The 19893-nt window shown below is 41.4% G+C and overlaps 2 protein-coding genes across 2 annotated transcripts in view; both read left to right on the forward strand.

The window, feature by feature from the left end:
- Positions 1 to 15260, forward strand: part of LOC145391020 (uncharacterized) — a 40799-nt gene extending 25539 nt beyond the window's left edge. The window contains exons 6-9 of the mRNA XM_080265752.1: positions 12255 to 12463; positions 13872 to 14079; positions 14688 to 14808; positions 15185 to 15260. Of these exons, the coding sequence (XP_080121878.1) occupies positions 12255 to 12463; positions 13872 to 14079; positions 14688 to 14808; positions 15185 to 15260 (614 nt within the window). The remainder of the gene's footprint in view (positions 1 to 12254; positions 12464 to 13871; positions 14080 to 14687; positions 14809 to 15184) is intronic.
- Positions 15026 to 19595, forward strand: Ipk1 (Inositol phosphate kinase 1). Its single transcript, XM_080265791.1, has 7 exons — positions 15026 to 15829; positions 16797 to 16852; positions 17395 to 17467; positions 17907 to 17941; positions 18189 to 18451; positions 18959 to 19079; positions 19273 to 19595. The coding sequence occupies exons 1-7, from the start codon at positions 15401 to 15403 to the stop codon at positions 19481 to 19483; spliced, it is 1188 nt and encodes a 395-aa protein (XP_080121917.1). The 5' UTR covers positions 15026 to 15400; the 3' UTR covers positions 19484 to 19595.
- Positions 19596 to 19893: the final 298 nt, after the last annotated feature.

A 19893-nucleotide genomic window follows, 5' to 3' on the forward strand; every position in this document is an offset into this window, starting at 1 on the left:
TACGTTCAGATGTGTTGATCTCTACTGCAATCAGTTCTACCTGTGATGTGTGTATGTGTGTGTGTGTGTGTGTGTGTGTGTGTGTGAGAGAGAGAGAGAGAGAGAGAGAGAGAGAGAGAGAGGTGAGAAAATAAAGAAATTATTTGTAGATGAAGAATTAAGTGGTTAATACCGAAAGAGGTGTTATGAGAAAGAGAGAGAGAGAGAGAGAGAGAGAGAGAGAGAGAGAGAGAGAGAGAGAAGGAACTACATATATAGAACATTGCACTGGCTCCTGCTTTAATATTGGAAAAAATGTGAGCTGGTACAGATAAGGATAATCTGAACGGAAATCCTTGCCATGACTGCCTTATCGCGGTTACGTAGAATTCTCTCTCTCTCTCTCTCTCTCTCTCTCTCTCTGGGGATGTAGGAGGGATGATCAAGCTTACCCTCTTTCGCTTACCGCCTCTTTTTTTTTTTTTTTTTTTTTTTTTTAATTCATAAGCGATAATTTTTTTGAGCGAGCATGGACTGTGAATGTTTTTTTTTTTTTTTTTTTTTAACAGGGTTGTAATTGGTCATACATGATAATTCGTTCATTCTGATCACGTAAAAATAAGGAATCATATTTTTACAGGACAAATAATGGTGGCTGTATATAACCCCTACACACACACACACACACACACACACACACACACACACACACACACACACACACACACACACACACTTAGTAATCATAATTTTACTGGACGATGAAGGGGATAATGGAAGCTGTATTTAACCCCTCCACACACACACACACACACACACACACACACACACACACACACACACACACACACACACACACACACACACACACACACACACACACACACACACACACACACACACACACACACACACACACACACACACACACACACACACTATGGCAGTCATCGTGGTGTAGCAGGAATAAATTATGAAATACGTCCAGCACTAATATTCGTGTTTCGTGACGTCTTTTCCCATCCAAGCCTTGCAGACAGTGGTTCGTGTGACGTAAATAAGTTCTTGCAAGATTACACTACCTTTCCGTATTGTCATCGTGCAAGGAGGCTCCCTAACACCTCATCCTTAACGATTTATTTTACAAACTATTCATTAATATCCCCCGCTTTCCTTCTTATGCCTTTTCAGTATCGACATTGATTGCATGAATAAAATAAGAATATAGTAATGGAGCAGAATCACAATCAGAATCAGAAATAAATCGGTAAGGAAGAGGTGTTAGTAAGCTTCCATACTGTCTCCTGTTGTAATGGACCTGAGTTCGTATCGCGGCTTGGGCAGGGAACAGTTTAAGAATCTGATTGGCGATAAAACAAACTTCAGTGATGTAACGAAAGACGATGTTATGTAGAGGGTGCTGGTGGCCGAGTCGCTAGAAAAATGTCCCTTGTTCTAATGGACCTGAGTTCGATTCCCGGTGGGGCAGGAAGAGGTTAAGACTTTGAATGACATTAAAACACCTTATTGATCTACCGTAAGACCCATCGACGCGTAAAAGCATCCCCGCTAATATCAAACAGTATAGCCAGGCAGTTGAGCCGCTTGGGTATATCGGTGCCACCACGTGAAGGCGTCCCTCAGGAGATAGCAGGAATAATGGCCTTTCGGGGGACAAGAAAGAGGAGAGACAATCTTGCTGACTTCTAGCCTTGGGTTCCTTCTTCCTTGCATGAAAGAAGGAAAGTAGGAGAGAGACGTTTGTATAGCCCGACAGATGAGCCCCATGGTTATATTAGTGCCACTACGTGAAGGCTTCCGTGGAGATAAGAATAAAATGATATCAGTTACGCCATGGCAGTGGAGTTCCTGATAAGGTTATATGACGTCAGTTTAAGGAAGCTCCGTAGCACCACTTCCCTAGCGATTTATTTCTGGATATGGCCGGTTACTGTCCTTGTACACGCTATGTTTGCGGAGTATGACGACAGAAGAATTATTTGACTAACACGGAGAAGGACAGTAAGGTGTAATAAGCAAAATACGTCGCTTAGTAAGAGGTGTTAGGGAGTTTCCTTGTGTCCTTAGGAATACTGCAACACTGTGACGTCATACATTAAATATTTTCACTATCATCCCGTTTTGTGTAGGTTTAATCTTGCAACACTCTACACTTCTAACCCCTTCAGTACGGTGACCTGTGTGTGTGTGTGTGTGTGTGTGTGTGTGTGTGTGTGTGTGTGTGTCGTTCGTGCCTTAGATGGGACTTCATTTATTTATTTATTTATTTATTATTATTATTATTACTGGCACTGTTAATTAAAACCTTCATAAGCAGCTTGACCATACTAGAAATATACCAAACTTTTCTCCATAATCCTGTGACAGACGTGCATGCGATGGTGCACTTTGTGATCTGTTATTGTTGAGTACAGTTGACGTCAAGAATATCACTCCACCTTTTAGCCTAATAATTATGCACGTGTTGGTTGGTTATAAGGTTACCACCCAGCGTTGTAAATGCTTTCCTGGTTTAAAGTAAATCATTTGGCTTACCACACAGTGTAGAGCTACCCTAAAAACAGTACCACTACACTAAGTGGGTGGATAATGGGCCCCCACCCACCACAGACAAAGTCGTGAGGGGGTAGCAAGGATGTATTTACTATTACTGCTGCTGCTGCTGCTGCTACTACTACTACTACTACTACTAATAATAATAATAATAATAATAATACTGCTAGATAAAACGTCAGTGAGGAGGAGGAAGGTACAGTACGTGGGTAAAATAATGTCTTGACATTTTTTGAGAGATTAGGGAACTCTCACGGGTTTCTCTCTCTCTCTCTCTCTCTCTCTCTCTCTCTCTCTCTCTCTCTCTCTCTCTCTCTCTCTCACACACGTTCCTTGTACCCCATCTTCGTATGATATTCTTCCTCCCTATACTTCTCCCTACGCCTCCTCTACCTTCCTACCTTCCCACTCCTTCCCCTTCCTCCTCTACCCTTCCTTCCTCCACCTTCCCACTCCTCCCTCCACCCTCTCAGCAATGACGTCATCAATAGTACCTGCATGGAAGGAGTGCCAGATACCTTAAGATTCAATTTCTCCCGCCATTTCATAAAATCAGACCTTCTTACATAGTTGATCGAATTAATTGAAATATATGATGCTGCTGCTTACTATAAACATTTTTGAATAAGTGGTTGGATATTTTGATAGGCAAAACATTAAGTTAAAGTATTATTTAGAGTAGCACTTGTCAACATTCTATCTTGCGCAGGTGACAAACGTTCGTATATACTACTCAGTTTTTTTAACCATTAATTTTGGAATGCTTCGATCAGTCGTAACTTTCGTATTGAAAAACAGTATTAATACCTACATCGTCGTTCTATATTTTCCTTTTGGAACGTTCTTGTATTATTTATAAACGTTCTCGAACATTGCCGAGTTTTCAGTTATGCTTTTTATATTGGTTTTATGCGTTAATTTGGCTGTATATTTTCCCTCTTAGTCCTCTTCGGTAGTTCTACATAACCTATATTACGTGTGCATGACAGGAACTGAATATTACAGCTGTATTTTTTAGGCCAGCGTGATAATTGCGTTTTGCAAATGCGAAGTCATGGTACTCTTGGCAGTATGTGGTGGCACGAGTGCCATGTTAGCGGTGGTTCAGCTAGGTTTAGGAACAGTCACTTCCATTTATTTGCAATTTTACCGTTTGGTGACAAGAAATTTGGGATATTTTAGTGATTTTTATGAAGTTATAGCTATAACCTTTGAGATTTCAGCATATCTTTAGCGATTTTTTTTTTTTTATTTGGTGACATTTTAGAAGTTTAGCAATTTCCATGAATACACTTAAGTAGTATCTAGTGATAATCTCTGGTTTTATCAACTTGTGGCGCTATTCTAGAAATTAATGTGCGGTTTGGAGGTTGTTTGGAGTTGTTTATATTTGGTGACGATCTAGCATCTTTTGACGGGAAGTTTAGCGACATGAGTTCGATTTGGCAACGTCGGTTGTGTCTGGTGTGGAGGGTGGGAGGCTGAAGCGAGTGACCTTTCCCGCCTCCATTCATATTTACACACGCTCCAGGCACGGTGGGAGGCGGTGGTGCGTTCCGAGTAGCTCCGAGTGACTTCAAACCAATAGTGCCTGGCATCGGAAGTGATAGATGAAAGCCACAGTGCGCTTGAAAAAAAGACTGCACCTGCCGGTATAAGAGAGAGTGTGTGTGACATCCAAGAGCATTGATCCCACTTCTGCCCGACGAATCCTCAGTACGATACTCTCAGCCTCCCAGTACGATGCTATTTTGTTTTATTTTTAGCTTCTTTTGCTTGTAGGGTTTCTGGTGCTTATATTTACCGTCTGTCAGCCTGCGAATACGATCTTAATATTTTAAAATGTATATTACCCACATATGGAATTTGTGTTTACTGAGAAAATGCATGTCTCCTAAGTGTTTGCTAGTGTTATTACTCTTTATTTGTAGTGTCTGCCTCCGTTGTATGATGTTCTCTAGTTTTTTGCTTGAGTTGTATAATTTGTGTTATTTTTGTCGCTTATGCGGTGTTATTTAATATGTTACTCTTGTAGTCTATGTTTTCGTTGCTTGGATTTTACTGGTGCTGTTATTTTTGTTGCGTATTTATTCTCAGCTTCCCTGTGCATTGTTCTTTTGCTTGGAATTTATTTCTTGTGCTACTACTGTTATTTATGCCGACATTTATCATTTTCATTTCTTCTGGGATTTTTTTTTTTGTTTAACTGATACGTTTTGTTATATCCTGGAAAGTGAGGAAACCGGATATAATTTGTATGATTGTGGCTTTGTATTTATTTTTCATTGTGGCTTGAAGTAACGATCAGTAATGAAGGGGTTAATGCAGGCTATATTGAACCTCCAACCAATTCGAAAAGAATCTCTAGAGTTGGAGAGAATTGTGTCAGGGGAAAAAAAAAATCAATCAATCAAGACATTTGCTGAAGACGTATTTGCTGAAGGAGGCGTGTTGGAAGATTGATTGATTGATTGATGGATGGAAATAGTTATTGTTATATTGTTGGTTGTTGGCTTTGCATACTTTTACAGCAACAACCTTTTAGTTAATCAAGACGTCATCGGACCTTAGGCAGGTAAAATTTAGTGTTTTAAGGATTTCTCAACCCCAAACCTCAAGGCATTTCCCAGTTCAAGTCGTTCTCCAAGGGGTTTAGCTCTTAATTCTTCAGATATGGGTAATTGTACAAGTTTGTGCTGCTGTGTACTTTTCAGTTACTCCTTCAGTGAATAATTATCCGTCCATCCATCCATCATCTAATCCTACGTTGCCCCATGAGGAGCGTAGGAGCCCGGGGCTAGGCAAGTTGGTCCTGGCATTTAAGATGAGAGTGACTAGCCTCACTCATCCTAAGTGGCATTACGTGAGCAATAAACCCCAACCACTCCTTGGATATAAACCTTCTCCGGTTCAATCCGATTGGAGCACCGTTATTACCCACTAAACCACCAGGAGCCAAAATTTGGTTATATGGTTACCACCCAGCGTAGTAAATGGTTTCTTGGTGTACAGGAAACCATTTGGCTTGTCACTCAGAGTAGAGTCACCCACAGGCAGAAGGAAGAGGAAAGAATGAAGGAAAGAAAGACACAAGAGGGAGTGTAGTCACCCGCAGGCGGAAGAAGGAGGAAAGAATGAAGAAAAGAAAGACGGAAGAGGATGAATAGAAAGAAGGATGGAGGAGAGGAAAGGGCAGACAACCGAGAGCAGCACTACATCAAGTGAGTGGATGGTGAGCGCCCCCACCTACCACGCAGTAAATACATATGCGGTATAGAAATAAATAGATAAATAAATAAGTGCCTGTCGACTGTAAAAGTGTCACTAAGGAATTTAATCATCATGGGGTTTAGATTGATTGAATATTTGTTGTTAAAATATGCAGATAAGATAATATATATAAAAAAAAAATAATAAGGGGGGGGGAGGCTTTGTCACACCTCCTTGAGCAGATAAAGAAATAGCTACACATAAAAATCACAGTAAGAGATTGATTGAGTGATTGATTGAAATGGTTGTAGTTGTAAAAGTATGCAGATATAGTGGTTGATTTTGCCACACACCTTTAGCAAATATAGTCACACATACCAGAGCCACAAAGAGAGATTGATTGGAATGTTTGTTGTAAAGTTAGAGCACATATATTCGAAAAAAAGCGTGTGTTGCTTATATATTAGTCAGATTTAAGAGAGTGCTTCTTTTACCCACCTTCCTGTATTTACTTCCTCTTTGGCCAACATAGGGTAAAACCTATTAACTACACAAGCTATTAAGGTAGGCGGTTCATTTTTTTTTCCAAGGCATATTCTTCGTCTTGAACACACCACGTAATTTTTTGTGTTGGCCTGTCATACCTACACTGACCTACTGCCACACACTTCCTTGACCCACATGCCCGACATACTCACACGCTTAGCAACACACACACACACACACACACACACACACACACACACACACATTCATCACACATGTACACCCGCGCACACTCAGCACCTACGTAAGCACTCGCACACTCAGCACATACACGTGCACTTGAAAGACGTGCTCAGCAGGACAGTCTCTCTCTCTCTCTCTCCACAGACAAGTCCTTTCCACGTCACCCTGTCCTCCGCCATCAGTCTGCCCTTCCTACAGCTCACACCACCCTCTTCCATTTACCTATTCACCTCAGCCCTTTACCCTATCCTCTCTCTCTCTCTCTCTCTCTCTCTCTCTCTCCGCAGATCAGTGCATGAAGGAATAACTGATATTACAGACATTAATACTGTAAATTGTTATCTTGACAGTTATGAGTAGAGACATGACGTGAGGAAGCACATTAATGAACAAAAGTCGGCTGCATAAACGCCTCTGTATTTATTTGTTTGTTTATTTATTTATTTATGATGAGTGTCCAGAGACTCCAGTCGTCACCACAGGTACAGTCGGCGTCAAAAATCATGTCGCTTTTTTTTGTTTTCGTTTTAAATCCTCTCTGTGGACTGTGAAAGTGTGGTGAATCCGCCGCAACTGACACTTACGAATTTGGCCTCAGATCAGTGCCACAAGCGTCCTTTGCGGCAGGTCCACCCCACAGTCCGAGGGAAGAGAGACAGGAGCGGCGACGGGATTTGTGTTGACGACTGTACCCACCGTGGCAGACATACTAATTAGCTGGTGGGGACTGGACTGAACCGGATGTCCTCTTGTGCCCAGACATGACCAAACCAACCTGAGCCGGACGCTGGTCACATGGGTCTATGTTCTAGTTGGGTATGGAGCCTCCCTAACACCTTCTTGACGATTTATTTTCCAGACTACTCATTAATATCCCCTGCCTTGCTTCTTTTGTCTTTTCAATACCGACATAGAGTGCACGAATAGCAAGAGTATAGTAACGGAGCAGAATCGGAAATAAATCACTAAGGAAGAGGTGATAGTAAGCTTCCCAACCTCACTAGAATACCGTCCATGGAGTCAACCTGTCGCCACTACACCCTTTTCACCTTAACCTAAGATTCTCGAACAAATTTGCTATCGATTCCCTGTATTAACTTAGATCTGTTTTAGGATCAAGAACAAGGACAAGAGACGGCACCATTTTCCCATGTCTACTGTCCATACTGCAGAAAGAAATCATAGGAGGAAAATGAATGATATGACGTGTTTCTTCTGGGAGGATGGTGCAGGGAGAGTGTGAAGCCTTTCTGCACAAAAACAAAAGTGAGACATGACAGGGTATCAATCGTATGTGTTCAGAATCCCACCTCCAAATTTTCGTTCTTTTGGAGCCTATTTCACATATATGCAGAAAATGGCAGTGCTACAGCTCAACATCTTTTCTTCCCTAGCGTTTTTATTATTATTATTATTATCATCATGCTTTACTGTGCATCTGTTGAGAATTATAGGCCAAGTTAGAGTAAAAGGACTATAGATTGATGAAGAGGCGGTTTTACACACACACACACACACACACACACACACACACACACCGCTCGCTGGTGCAGTGGCAACGTTCTCGCTTGCCAACTGGTGGACGGGAGTTCGCGCCTCGCTCAGGTTGCGAAAAGTTTCACTGACGAAGTGGGTGGTTACTGTCCCCCTTGAGCAAGGGGACGGGTGTGCGTGTGTGAAGGTCACAGCTTTGCCCTTAGATCGGACTATATGAGCTCTCAGCTCCCTTCCGGGAGGGTAAAAGCTGACGATCACGACCATCAAGTGATCCTGACCGACCCGGTGAATTACACACACACTCTCTCTCTCCCTCTCTCTCTCAAACTCCACTCAGAATTAGCCTCAAAATAATCTGAATAAAAAATCTCAGAGCACTTAACCACATTTCTCGTTGCAGCTGGTGGGTACTCCTTAACACTCAAAACACGTACTGAACGGGTCTGGAATAGATTAACACATTTGACCTTCAGGATGGCGTATTGAGCTTTGTTTTTATTTTCTCTTTCTCTTGGTTAACCAGGCTTTGTTTTTCTTTGCGTTCTTACCATTGAGAAAAAAATAATAATCATAGTCTTTTTCACTGTCGTCTTCATCGTCGTTTTCGTCGTCGTCGTCATCACCATCATCATCATCTTCATCATCATCACGGCCTATTTCCACTGCCAATAGTTAGTTTGTAATATAGTAGTAGTAGTCGGTAGTAGTAATAGCAGCAGCAGGTAGTAGTAGTAGTAGTAGAAATAGCAGCACGGTAGTAGTAGTAGTAGCAAGAATAGTAGCAGCTTAATAACCCTTGCATGTCCAATATACTGCACATGACCTTGAGTCTGACGCTCTATTATGTTGCTTTACTAGGCAGTTTTTGCTCACATTTCAACTCCTCGCTTTATTTTGGCACGCTTTGCTACTCTTTCGTGTCTGGCTATCAAGACTGGGACAAAAAGAAAAGAAAAATCATCGTCACCATCATCATCATCATCCAATTTTTCACTATTTTAAGGGATAGGTAAAATAATAAAATGAAATCAAAGTGATCCAGGATACAAATGTTACTTATTATTATTATTATTATCATTATTATTGAAGGTAATCAGTCAGTGCTCCCTAACCTACCACTTTCTCCTCCGTGAATCAGACGTGGACCCTAGTGCATTGGAAATAAAAACTAGAAATACCCCAGCCTCATCCAGGATACGAGTGTGATATGGTCTTGCATCCTCTTTACCTTGCTTTAGGGGGATTCACGACTCGGTATGTGCATGTGAGAGACGGGGGATCGAAACCTAAATGTGGCAGACGTTAAAGGTTTATAGTAAGTCTAGATGTGACATTTTTTTTTTTTATGAATGGAGTATGTCTGTAATCTGGTGTATGGAATTTTTCGTTGTTTAATTTGTTTTTCCCTCCTCTGTTCATCTGAGAGAGAGAGAGAGAGGGAGGCCTAACACCCAGGATACACATTTGGCCTTGCTTTTATTTTTCATGCTTTAGGCGACTTAGTTTTTACTCGCATAGCTCCTTCCTGTAACACACACACACACACACACACACACACACACACAGTACATCCGCATATTGCCCAAAGGTTCCAATAACACACTCTTGCTTAACTGTTCCCTCTTTAATAGGCCGAGTTCAGAAGCTGCCAGTCCTGTTATTAACTCCCTCAATACGATAGTGTTTGTATAATTTATTCTTTATACAACTACTGTAGAGTAATTTATTCAGGTGAGGAAGGATCTCTGGTAGCAATAGTAGTAGTAGTAGTAGTAGTAGTAGTAGTAGTAGTAGTAGTAGTATCTGAACGTGAGTGTGGTTGACTGCAGGCTGAAGTTTTGCCCTTTACCTGCAGTCCACCATCATCCTTTCGGGAGATACTGAGGACGTTTGTGTAACCGAATAGCGCTTGTATATCAGTGCCACCACATGAAGGCGTCCCTCACCTGCACCATTTGTAGTGGTGAAGGTGTTAATTATTGCTAAATCGAATTCGTCTTGTTAAAACAGTTTTAAGCTGTATTAAACTGCAGGTACTAAGAATAAAACCTGCTGACGGTAAGAATATCGTAGGACAACACGTCAGTATGTAGGGGTTAAAATGTACTGTAAGGCCAAATAAATCGCTGAGGAATTGGTATTACAATATCGCTTAAGACCTTGGTTGAGGAGTTTTGCTGAGCTGAAGAAAATCGCGTTGAGTCAGCCATGTTGAAGTAGAGGGCCCGCAGTCAGCAGCCAAAGAAGTGATTTATAGTTCTCTCTCCATGATTTGACCTAGATTTTCGTCCTTTTGCTGTTTATTTCTCGTAGTTTAATAAAGATACGTACTCTTACACCCTTTCTGTGGCACTTCTTCGTGACTAGTATCATATTGTAGTGCTATTTTGTTACAACCCAGCACTGAAGAGGAAGAGATGAGATTTTAGACAAAGTTAAATTGAAAGGAAAACAGATGATCCTTAAGCATATAGGGGTCTGGGAATTTTCTTGAATAAAAATCGCCCTTGTATAATCTTAAGAAAATCAGGGTTTGTAAATGTCATGGGAAGTATTAAGACAGGGAAAACAATATCACGTTTCTCAAGACTACAGGATTTAGTGATTTATCGATTGAGCACTAATAGAAACCATTTACAACGCTGCGTGGTAACCATATAACCAAACCATACGTACTCCCTACGTGTCAACAAGTGGGTTGGTGGAGGGTTAGTGCCCCTCCCCGTAAAACAAATAACTCAAAGTCAAGTGCCACCCCTTACGGGATTATGGCGCTGGCAATAGATAGTCTTATGCTCGTTGGCTTTGATTCCATATAACACCTCGCGTCTCATTATCTCTAGTTTAGATTTCAATAATTTTATCCTTCTTGTTTATATAGATTTTTTAAAGCATATTTCTTTTCTTTATTCTCCCCAATTTTTATTCAATACTTTTTTTTTTTTTTTTTTTAATGCCAATACCGTAACCAAAGGAGGGAGGTTCGGGATGATGATGATGATGGTGTTGGAGATGGTGGTGTTGATGCTGTTCTATCTATCTATCTATTGCCAGACGCCTCAATCCCGTTTGGGGTGGCCACAAACAAATCGCCTCCAAGTCGCCCTGTCCCCCGCCATGCCACTGCCCTGCTCCCAATTCACACCCTCCTCTCTCATATACCTCTCCACCCCATCCCTCCATCTCATCCTCGGCCTCCCCCTCCCTCTTCCCCCCTCCACCTCACTCACATACACTCTCTTTGTCAGTCTTTCACCCTCCATCCTCTCCACATGGCAATCCACCTCAGTGTGTTCCTCATAACGCTTCCTATCACATCCACATCTACACCACAACGTTCCTTTATATCCTCATTCGTCAGCCTGTCTCTCCATGTGACTCCACAGGCTCCTCTTAAATAACTTATTTCCACTGCTCTCACTCTTGATTTGTGTCCCTCCAATAATGTCCAAGCTTCACTTCCATACGTTAGAGTTGGTATCACAATACTGTCATGTAGTAACTTTTTCACTTCCATGCTCACTTCCCTGTTTCATATCACTGCTTTCAAAGAACCAGCAACCTTTCTTCCCTACTGTACCCTTTCAAGCACTTCACCCTCCAAACCTCCATCCTTACTCATCACACTACCCAAGTATTTAAACGTACTCACATTTTCCAATTCCTCACCATCCAACCTCGCTGTACATTCACTGACTTCACCTCTCTCAAAGACCATCACTTTACTCTTCCCTACATTCACCTTTAGATTCCGTTTCTTACACACTCTCCCAAACTCATCCACCAAGCCTTGCAGCTCCCCTTCGTCTTCACTCAACAACACAGTATCATCTGCAAACAACAGTACAGGGAGTTTCCAAACACTATCCTCTCTCACCAGGGCCACTCCAACATCCACTACCCTACCTTGTACCTCTTTTATTACCCCATCCATGTACAGATTGAACAACCATGGAGACATGACACATCCCTGTTTCAACCCAACTTTCAAAGAGAAAAATTCACTTAGTTCACCATCCACACGCACTGCAGCCTTCGCACCATCATACATACTCTTCACAGCATTCAGCAACTTCCCATCTACTCCATATATTCTTAATACTTTCCACAATCTGATGATAATGGCGATAATGCTGTTGATGGTGGTGGTGATGATGATAGTGGTGGTGATGATAATGGTGGTGATGATGATGGTGTTGGTGGTAATGTTGATGATGAAAACTTCTGTTCTTTCCTCATCTCACTTTACTTTCTCTCACTTACAGAGATGCTTATGGCCTCACCCCCCATTCCTACCCCCTCCCCACTGGGCCCCCTTCCCACCAGCACCCCCCTCCACCCCCACCCTGACCTACCATCGAGGCCACCCCCACAGAGGACATCAACCAGCACCGTGGGGGGCAGCCTGACCCCCCTCGACCTGACATATGTGGGAGAGGGAGCTGACCATATTGTGCTGAGACTGGCGATGTCGGTGAGTTTTGTGTGTGTGTGTGTGTGTGTGTGTGTGTGTGTGTGTGTGTGTGCAGTGATAAAGAAGAAAGTATCATGTGCCTAGATTAATATGAAACTACCATGTGTATCAGGCCATTCCAGTTCGAAAAAAATCTGCCCCTGACTAAATAAAATAGTCAAGATAGCAAGAATATAAAAAAAAAGGTATCCTCAGGCTGAAGGGGTGATAGTGCACAGGAAATACAAAGGAGTGGCTAAGCATGAGACACACAGGATTTCCGGATTTATGTTAGGAAGTGTGAGTAACGGAATTTGCCATCCTTGCTCTAGTTTAATATATCAGGCTCCTCTTACTTACCCAGATGAATAAAATCATTTGGCATTAGGTGGAAAACAGCACTAGAATTGTTCCGATTATGAGAGGGGTTTTTGGTGACGGTAATGAAACAACTGGCATACTTTGGTGATCCTCTGAACCATAGTACTGATCCCCAACAACCTTCTTATGTCACTACTTGGACACAAAGCTGCACAGTGATATGACAGGTATTACACTGAGATCTGATATCATGGTATTAGTGTGGGTGTTATTTTGATGTGTTGGTGAGATCACATGTTAGAGCAGTGATATGCCAGGGATATCACAGTCATATCTGGTGTTATGGTATTAGTGGACTGTGATGTTGTTTTTATGTGTTTGTGGGGCCATATGAAAGAAAGTTAAAGCCAGATGCTGTAATGTTGGAAGAGGTGGCCACAGACAAAGCACCTACATGGTACTGTGTCTTCTACTGTTAGGCTACCTCTCTCCAACTCACACACCTCTCATTCATATACCCCTCCACTCTGGTTTACCCAGTGGTATGGTACTGAACTAAACAGCTAGCCCAGGACCCCTATGCTTTTGATGGGAAGTTACTATTAGATGGTGAATGGGGACATGCACCATCCATTCATTTGATGTAGTGCTACCTTTAGGTGACTCTACATTGAGTGACAAGCCAAGCGGTTTCTTGAAGCCTAGAAAACTATTGTGTCACTGTGTGGTTACCAGACTGGTATAGCCTGATGGACACCTGGTGGTCTACTAGGTTATGGCGCTCCAGCTGAATGTCACTCATGAGGGTTGACATCCAGGGGTTGGTTGGGGTTTATAACTCATGTAATGCCACTCAGGTGTGAGCAGCTAATCACTTGCCTAAAATGTCTTGCTGCCTACATTAGTCACAGGCTCCTGTGCCCCTTATAGGGAACTGAGAAATAGGATGATTGATGAATCATCATCATCATTGTCATCATCATCATCACCTACCATCATCATCATCTAATTATCTTTATTCATTTAGATCATCATTATCATCATTTTCATCATCATCATCATCAGCTAATGTACATTTACTGTTCTCATTTTAGCCATTTTGTTCTAGGGTCAAGTTTTACGCCTTCGTAAGACTCCTGTGGGTGAGATGACCAGCCGGGAAGAACTGATCCTCAGGGCGGCGCGTGATGAGATGTTCCTACAGAAGGTGGCCCGACCTATCCTAGGGTCCTTACTGACTGATGAGTCATACCTGCTGGAGGTAGACCCTCGGTTGATGATGGCATTGAGAGATGTAGTTGAGCCACAGAGACAAGGTAGTAAGGATAGTAATAGTGTTGTAATTATAATAATAATGATGATGATGATAATAGTAACGATAATAATAATCCATCCATCATCCCATCCTACGTTGCCCCATGAGGAGCATAGGAGCCCAGGGCTAGGCAAGTTGGTCCTGGCATTTAAGATGAGAGTGACCAGCCTCACTCATCCCTGAGTGGCATTACGTAAGCAATAAACCCCAACCACCCCTTGGATATAAACCTTCATCGGCTCAATCCGATTGGAGGTTTATATCCAAGGGGTGATTGGGGTTTATTGGTCACGTTATGCCGCTCAGGGATGAGGGAGGCTGGTCACTCTCATCTTAAATGCCAGGACCAACTTGCCTAGCCCCGGGCTCCTATGCTCCTCATGGGGCAACATAGGATTGGATGATGGATGGACTTTATTCCATTCAGCCATATATTTTTCTCTATCCTTGTTTCTAGATCCTACCTCACCCTATTCTTAGATTGGCAAAAGGTCAGGATGATGATGATGTTAGTTATGATGATGATGATGACAATAGTTATGAGGATGATGATAATGATGTTTCTTTGGTCATGTATACCAAGTGACGGATTGCACTTTTTTCTCTCAGGTCACCGCCAGGACAAGGAAATTAATCGTCATGGTGTTGCCTGCATCTGTCCTGATGCCTCCACCATCTTTATCACTAGACATGACACCTCACCATCACTGCCATCATCACTATCATCATTGTCATCATCATCATCATCATCGTTGTCGTCGTCATTGTCATCATCATCATTAATGCCCTCACTTCATCATCCTTCATCTTCACTGCCATCATCATTATCATCATTATCATTGTCATCATTGGTATCTTCATCTTCTCAAGTACTGTCATCATCACCTTCATCATCACAGTTACCACCACTACCACCATCAGCAGCAGCAGTAGCATCACTATCACCATCAACATACCCATCATTGCCATTACAAGCACTTTCATCATCATCACCACTTCCATCATCACAGCCATTATTGTCATCACTATCATCATCATCACCACTATCATCATCATCCTCAGCAGTGCCAATACAAGAGTCAAGCATCGAACCCTTGAAATCTCAGGAACGGGACCTTCTTCGGAATCTCAGCCAATCTCACACCCACATCAATGGCCTTCATAAAGCAGCCTGTGATCTAGTCTATAATAGTCATGTTTGGGGGAAGAGGAGTGCAGAGGAGGCAGAGAGGACTGGGAGAGAAGTGGAGAGAGATGTAGAGATAGGAAATGATGTGGAACGAGGTGTGGAAGAGTTAGTAAGAGGTTTGGAGAGGACTGTGATGAGAGTAGGAAGAGATGTGGAAGAAATGGAGAGGACTCAGAGAGATGTGGAAAAGTTGGAGAGAAATATAGAAGGGGTAGGGAGAGATGTAGATCAAGGTATGTTTGAAGTAAGGAGAGAAGGGGAGGTAGATGTGGAAGAGATTGAGAGAAATGTGGTATTAAGTTTGAAAGTGGAAAGGAGAGATGTAAAGTTAGGTGTGAATGGAGAAAGACATGAAGAGGAAGGTGTTGTAGAAGTAGAGAGAGGTGTGATAGGAGGAGGAGGTATGACAGGAGTGAAGCAGGGTACGGAAGGTGCAGGAATAGAGATGTACCCTGCTGAGCCTCAGAGTGTTTGTGTGGAGATAAAACCCAAGCAAGGATTTCTGGACTGCTCCACACCTAACCTGCCACTCTGCCGCTACTGTGTCAAGCAGTTTCTCAAGGTGAGTGACTTGGTGGCTACGGTACTCTGTATGTAATGAATCTGAATATTAGTATCAGTGTTTATAGTAGCCTCTCCAGTGAGTTTTTAATGAATCTGAGTATGGTATCAATGGAGATTTTACGTAATGATAATTATGTTTATTGTTATCTTAATTTTTGCCCTGTCTTCCTTATCTAACAGAATGGGGAGTTCTAGAGTGAGTGTGTTATTTCTTATTTAAGATATCAAGTGCAGTGCAATGTTATATAAAGTAATTGACAAGGGACTGAGATGGATGGATGAAGCACTGTGTGTATGGAGATACCCATGACTTGAATTTGGTGCACCCATTTTAACTTGATCTTATATGTCGGGACCAACTGCCTAGTCCCTGGCTCCTATGCTCCTCATGGGGCAATGTAGGATTGGATGATGGATGGATGAATGTCAACAGTGGCTGTATCCCACAGTTGTATGTGAAGCACTGCTAAGAAGAAGTAATACAGCAGTACAGTCTGCAGCTTGTGAAGTGGATGCCAGGATTCTAGGGGCTTGAATGATGTGTTAATGATTGTGTGGCCTATTTCACTAGACATGCTGTTGATAGTCATCCTTCATTTGTACTTTTCTTTGTTTCTGGATTCATCCTCACCCCATCTTGTAGTTAGGAATAAAGGGTGGGATGGTGGTGATGATCATGATAAAAGCAAAAGTATAATGACTTCATATTGATTGTTTAATGTTGGTGTTTAGTAGGGCATGATAATATGTGTTTGTTTGGATAATGGTGTCATGTGATGATAAAGGATGCTTCGTCTGTCTGTATCCAACTTCCATTGCTTTTGATGAACAGTAGTGTTGGATAGAGATAACAAAATAGCACCCAGAACCAATTATGTTATTGGTCTGTAGGCTGTGATAATGTTTATGTGTATATGTGATTGTGTCAGATAATGAAAATAGATGCTTCTATCTTTCAACCATAGCGAGGTAAAGGCACCAGGACCAGGAGCAGCTACTGTCCTCTTGACCTCTTCTCAGGGTAAGTTTAGACCTGTAAATCCATGTTATGTTATCTTACTTGTGGTATTTTTTTGCTGAAAAGCCTTCCAATACTGTGACATCTTTTCTTTTATAGTCATCTTATTTCCAGACAGTGTTATTCCCATCCAGAGAGACTTTTCAAACCAGAGGAGTTAGACCTTGTAAAGATAAGGAATAGAACACAAAAGACATACTGTGGCTGAAGAAATTAATGGTGCCGGTGTTAAACCTCATGCTACTGTGACTCCTGGCTAGATAAAATCATCTGCTGCAATAGTAAAATTGTTTCAACCATGAGAGAGGTTATGATGAAGATCCTAGCCAGTGTACAGGTTAATCAGGTTTCCATAAACTGTTTTCAGGGACCATTTTTTTTTTGCATTATTGTCATTAATACTCCTACTGGCTTGATTGTGGAGGGTTTGTTAGGTGTATGAGTGAAGGCAGACATATATACAAGCAGTCTTATACATGGTATAAACTTAGGAGAGGTTGTAGGAGTACCTTGGGATTTATTATTTGTTTCTCTTGTTGCTTCAGAAACCTTACAAGGATGAGGCTGGCTGTGGAAAGCTTGATGCAGTCGCCTCAGAATAATTTCAAGGTGTTCCAGGTATGTGTACTTTCTGTCTCTCAGATTTTGAATTTTCTTGTATATTGAAGACTAAGGACTATGATATTAATACATAGTGCACAAAGGAGTGAAGAAGTCTTGAAATTTTGACAATAACTTTGAAATATGTAATAATGGTAGAGCACATCTTACTTTTCTCTACCATTGCTGACTGCACTCTATAATATGGGATGCAGGCTGATCACTTTCAACAAAAGTAAATGTTACATTGACGACCGTCAAATGTTAGAAACATGCTTATATCTCACACAGTCAGTTTCAGTACTGTATTACAGCTACAATAGTTTCCATAAGAATTTCACTTCCATATACTGTATAAACATGTCATTGATTTCTGATTTATGCAGTATCTTTTCAGCTGCATGTAGTGGGCCCCTTATCATTCATTATTTAATTAGTTTCTTTTTTTTTTCCACAGGATGGAGAGCCAAAGGAGGATTGCCATCCATATAAGTAAGAACTTAAGCTTAAATTCTTTCACTAGTAAGCATTCATTTCTGAAACAGGTAATGGAGGTTGAGGAGGAGGTGTGGTAGAATCTAATTTAGTAAGAGTGCAGTCTATTCTTACCATTTTACTATACATTATTATTATGTGTTGAATGTAGCACACTGTGCACTATTTCATAGCAGATGAGGTACAGTGGAAATATACTTTACTGTTATAATTATTATCATCTTCATTATTATTATTATTTCAGGTACCTACGTGATGTCATAATAGCTGCCCTAACCTTCGACTTCAGCTCTGGTGTTGCACATGTCTCCCATGCAGGTCGATTGAGTGCTAGGTCACCCCTAGGCAGGATCCTGGCCTTCCAAAGCTTAGACAGAATTGGTGTTTTCGAGGCAGCCCGGCTGTATGAAAGGCTTGTGAAAATAGCGGGAAGTTTGGAAGCTGCTGATGAATTGTTGCATGATTTGAGTGATTGGCCAGCCTCTGCCCTTCCATGTTCATCTGATAGTACAAATTTGAGCCATAGTCTGAACCAGATTAATGATCAGCAGAGCAATTTCAAGATGAAGCGAGATTATGCAGATATATGCGAGAAAAGTAGTGGTAGTTTAGTGAAGTCCAGTCTGTATATACAGAATAGCAGCATAGTTAATTTCAAGTCCTGCAAGCAAAATTGTGGCAGCTTAGCAAACTGCAGTGCATGTAAGGAAAGTGGTAGCCTAGTTGACTACAATTTCTGCAAGCAAATTGAAGGAAGCCTATCCAAAATTTGTCCCTGCAAGCAAACAAGCAGCCTAGTTAATGCTAATTTCTGCAAGCAAAATTGTGGCAGCCTAGTTAATTCCTACAAGCAAAGCTGTAGCCAGGTTAACTCTAAGCCCAGCAAGCAAAAAAGAAACCTAGTTAACAGTAGTATATGCAGACAAAATGGAAGTAGCCTAGTTAGCTCCAGTCCCTGCAAGCAAAACTGTGATAGCCTACTTATAGCAAGCCATAATGATAGCCTCTATAGAGATGAAGATGAGAAAGAATTGTGGGAGAGAGAGGAGATGGTGAGAGAACTTCAGAGGTACCTCGTATCCACAACAGCCAAGGATCTCTCCCTCATGATTCTTCTCAATGGGCCATTTATGAGGTAACTGGTATTGTCACGATTATTGTTTTTGTTATGCTCCTTATGGGTTAATAAAGAAGTGGATGATGGGCAGATATACTGTTCAGTATTCATGGAGCCTTTACATAAAAAGAAAGGTCAAAATCATTAAGATTTTTCATAGTTTATTTCTTTATTTACCAGTACAGTACTGTATTTATTTTTGTATTTACAGAGCTGTGCCAAATCCTCAACCAGCCAACTCCTCGCCCTTCATCATTCAGCTGGAGAATGGCATGTGGTTTAAGTGTCAAGTAACTGGAGTTGATCTTGTAGCCAAACCTTCCAGCAAAATCCTGAAACATGAAAGAGACTATAATAAGTTAAAGGATGCATTGTTGGATCTGAAACTTAATGGAGAAGAGCCCAAGTGTTGTACTTGTTAATGGTTAATTTATTTAGGTGTTATTTCTAGGTTTTAATGTTATCTTAATTAGGCTAGTGTTTCTTATTGTACTGTTAATTTGATGAAGCACTACAAATTGTATGTATTCTTAGTGGCTCTGGAGATTTTTTAGCACCTCCTCCTTTGCTGTTTATGCTGCCTCCCCCCAAACCTTTTCTTTTAATGCAGGGAGGAAGGAAGCAGAGGCCAAAAGCCCACAAGATTGTTCCCTCCAAGAAAAAATAAAAACAAATTAACAGAAAGCCAAATTCAAGATCTATTCATTTCGAGATGTCTGGACACACTGCATTTAAGACACTGAAGATCATATTATTATACTGTATTAGCGTCATCTGTGCTATTAATGCAAAGTATGTTGATATTAAAACAATTTGAATGGCATATGGAAGA

The sequence above is a fragment of the Coenobita brevimanus genome, chromosome 16 (genome assembly GCF_032717465.1).
Source record: "Coenobita brevimanus isolate Jiangsu-jjx chromosome 16, ASM3271746v2, whole genome shotgun sequence".
NCBI lineage: Eukaryota > Metazoa > Arthropoda > Malacostraca > Decapoda > Coenobitidae > Coenobita > Coenobita brevimanus.

Excerpts from the sequence above, each read along its gene's own strand:
- Ipk1 (XM_080265791.1), top strand. The coding sequence starts at position 15,401 with ATGAGAGTAGGAAGAGATGTGGAAGAAATGGAGAGGACTCAGAGAGAT. Across the intron at positions 17,468-17,906 it reads ATAATTTCAAGGTGTTCCAG|GATGGAGAGCCAAAGGAGGA; the intron begins GTATGTGTACTT and ends TTTTTTCCACAG. Across the intron at positions 19,080-19,272 it reads CTCAATGGGCCATTTATGAG|AGCTGTGCCAAATCCTCAAC; the intron begins GTAACTGGTATT and ends TTGTATTTACAG.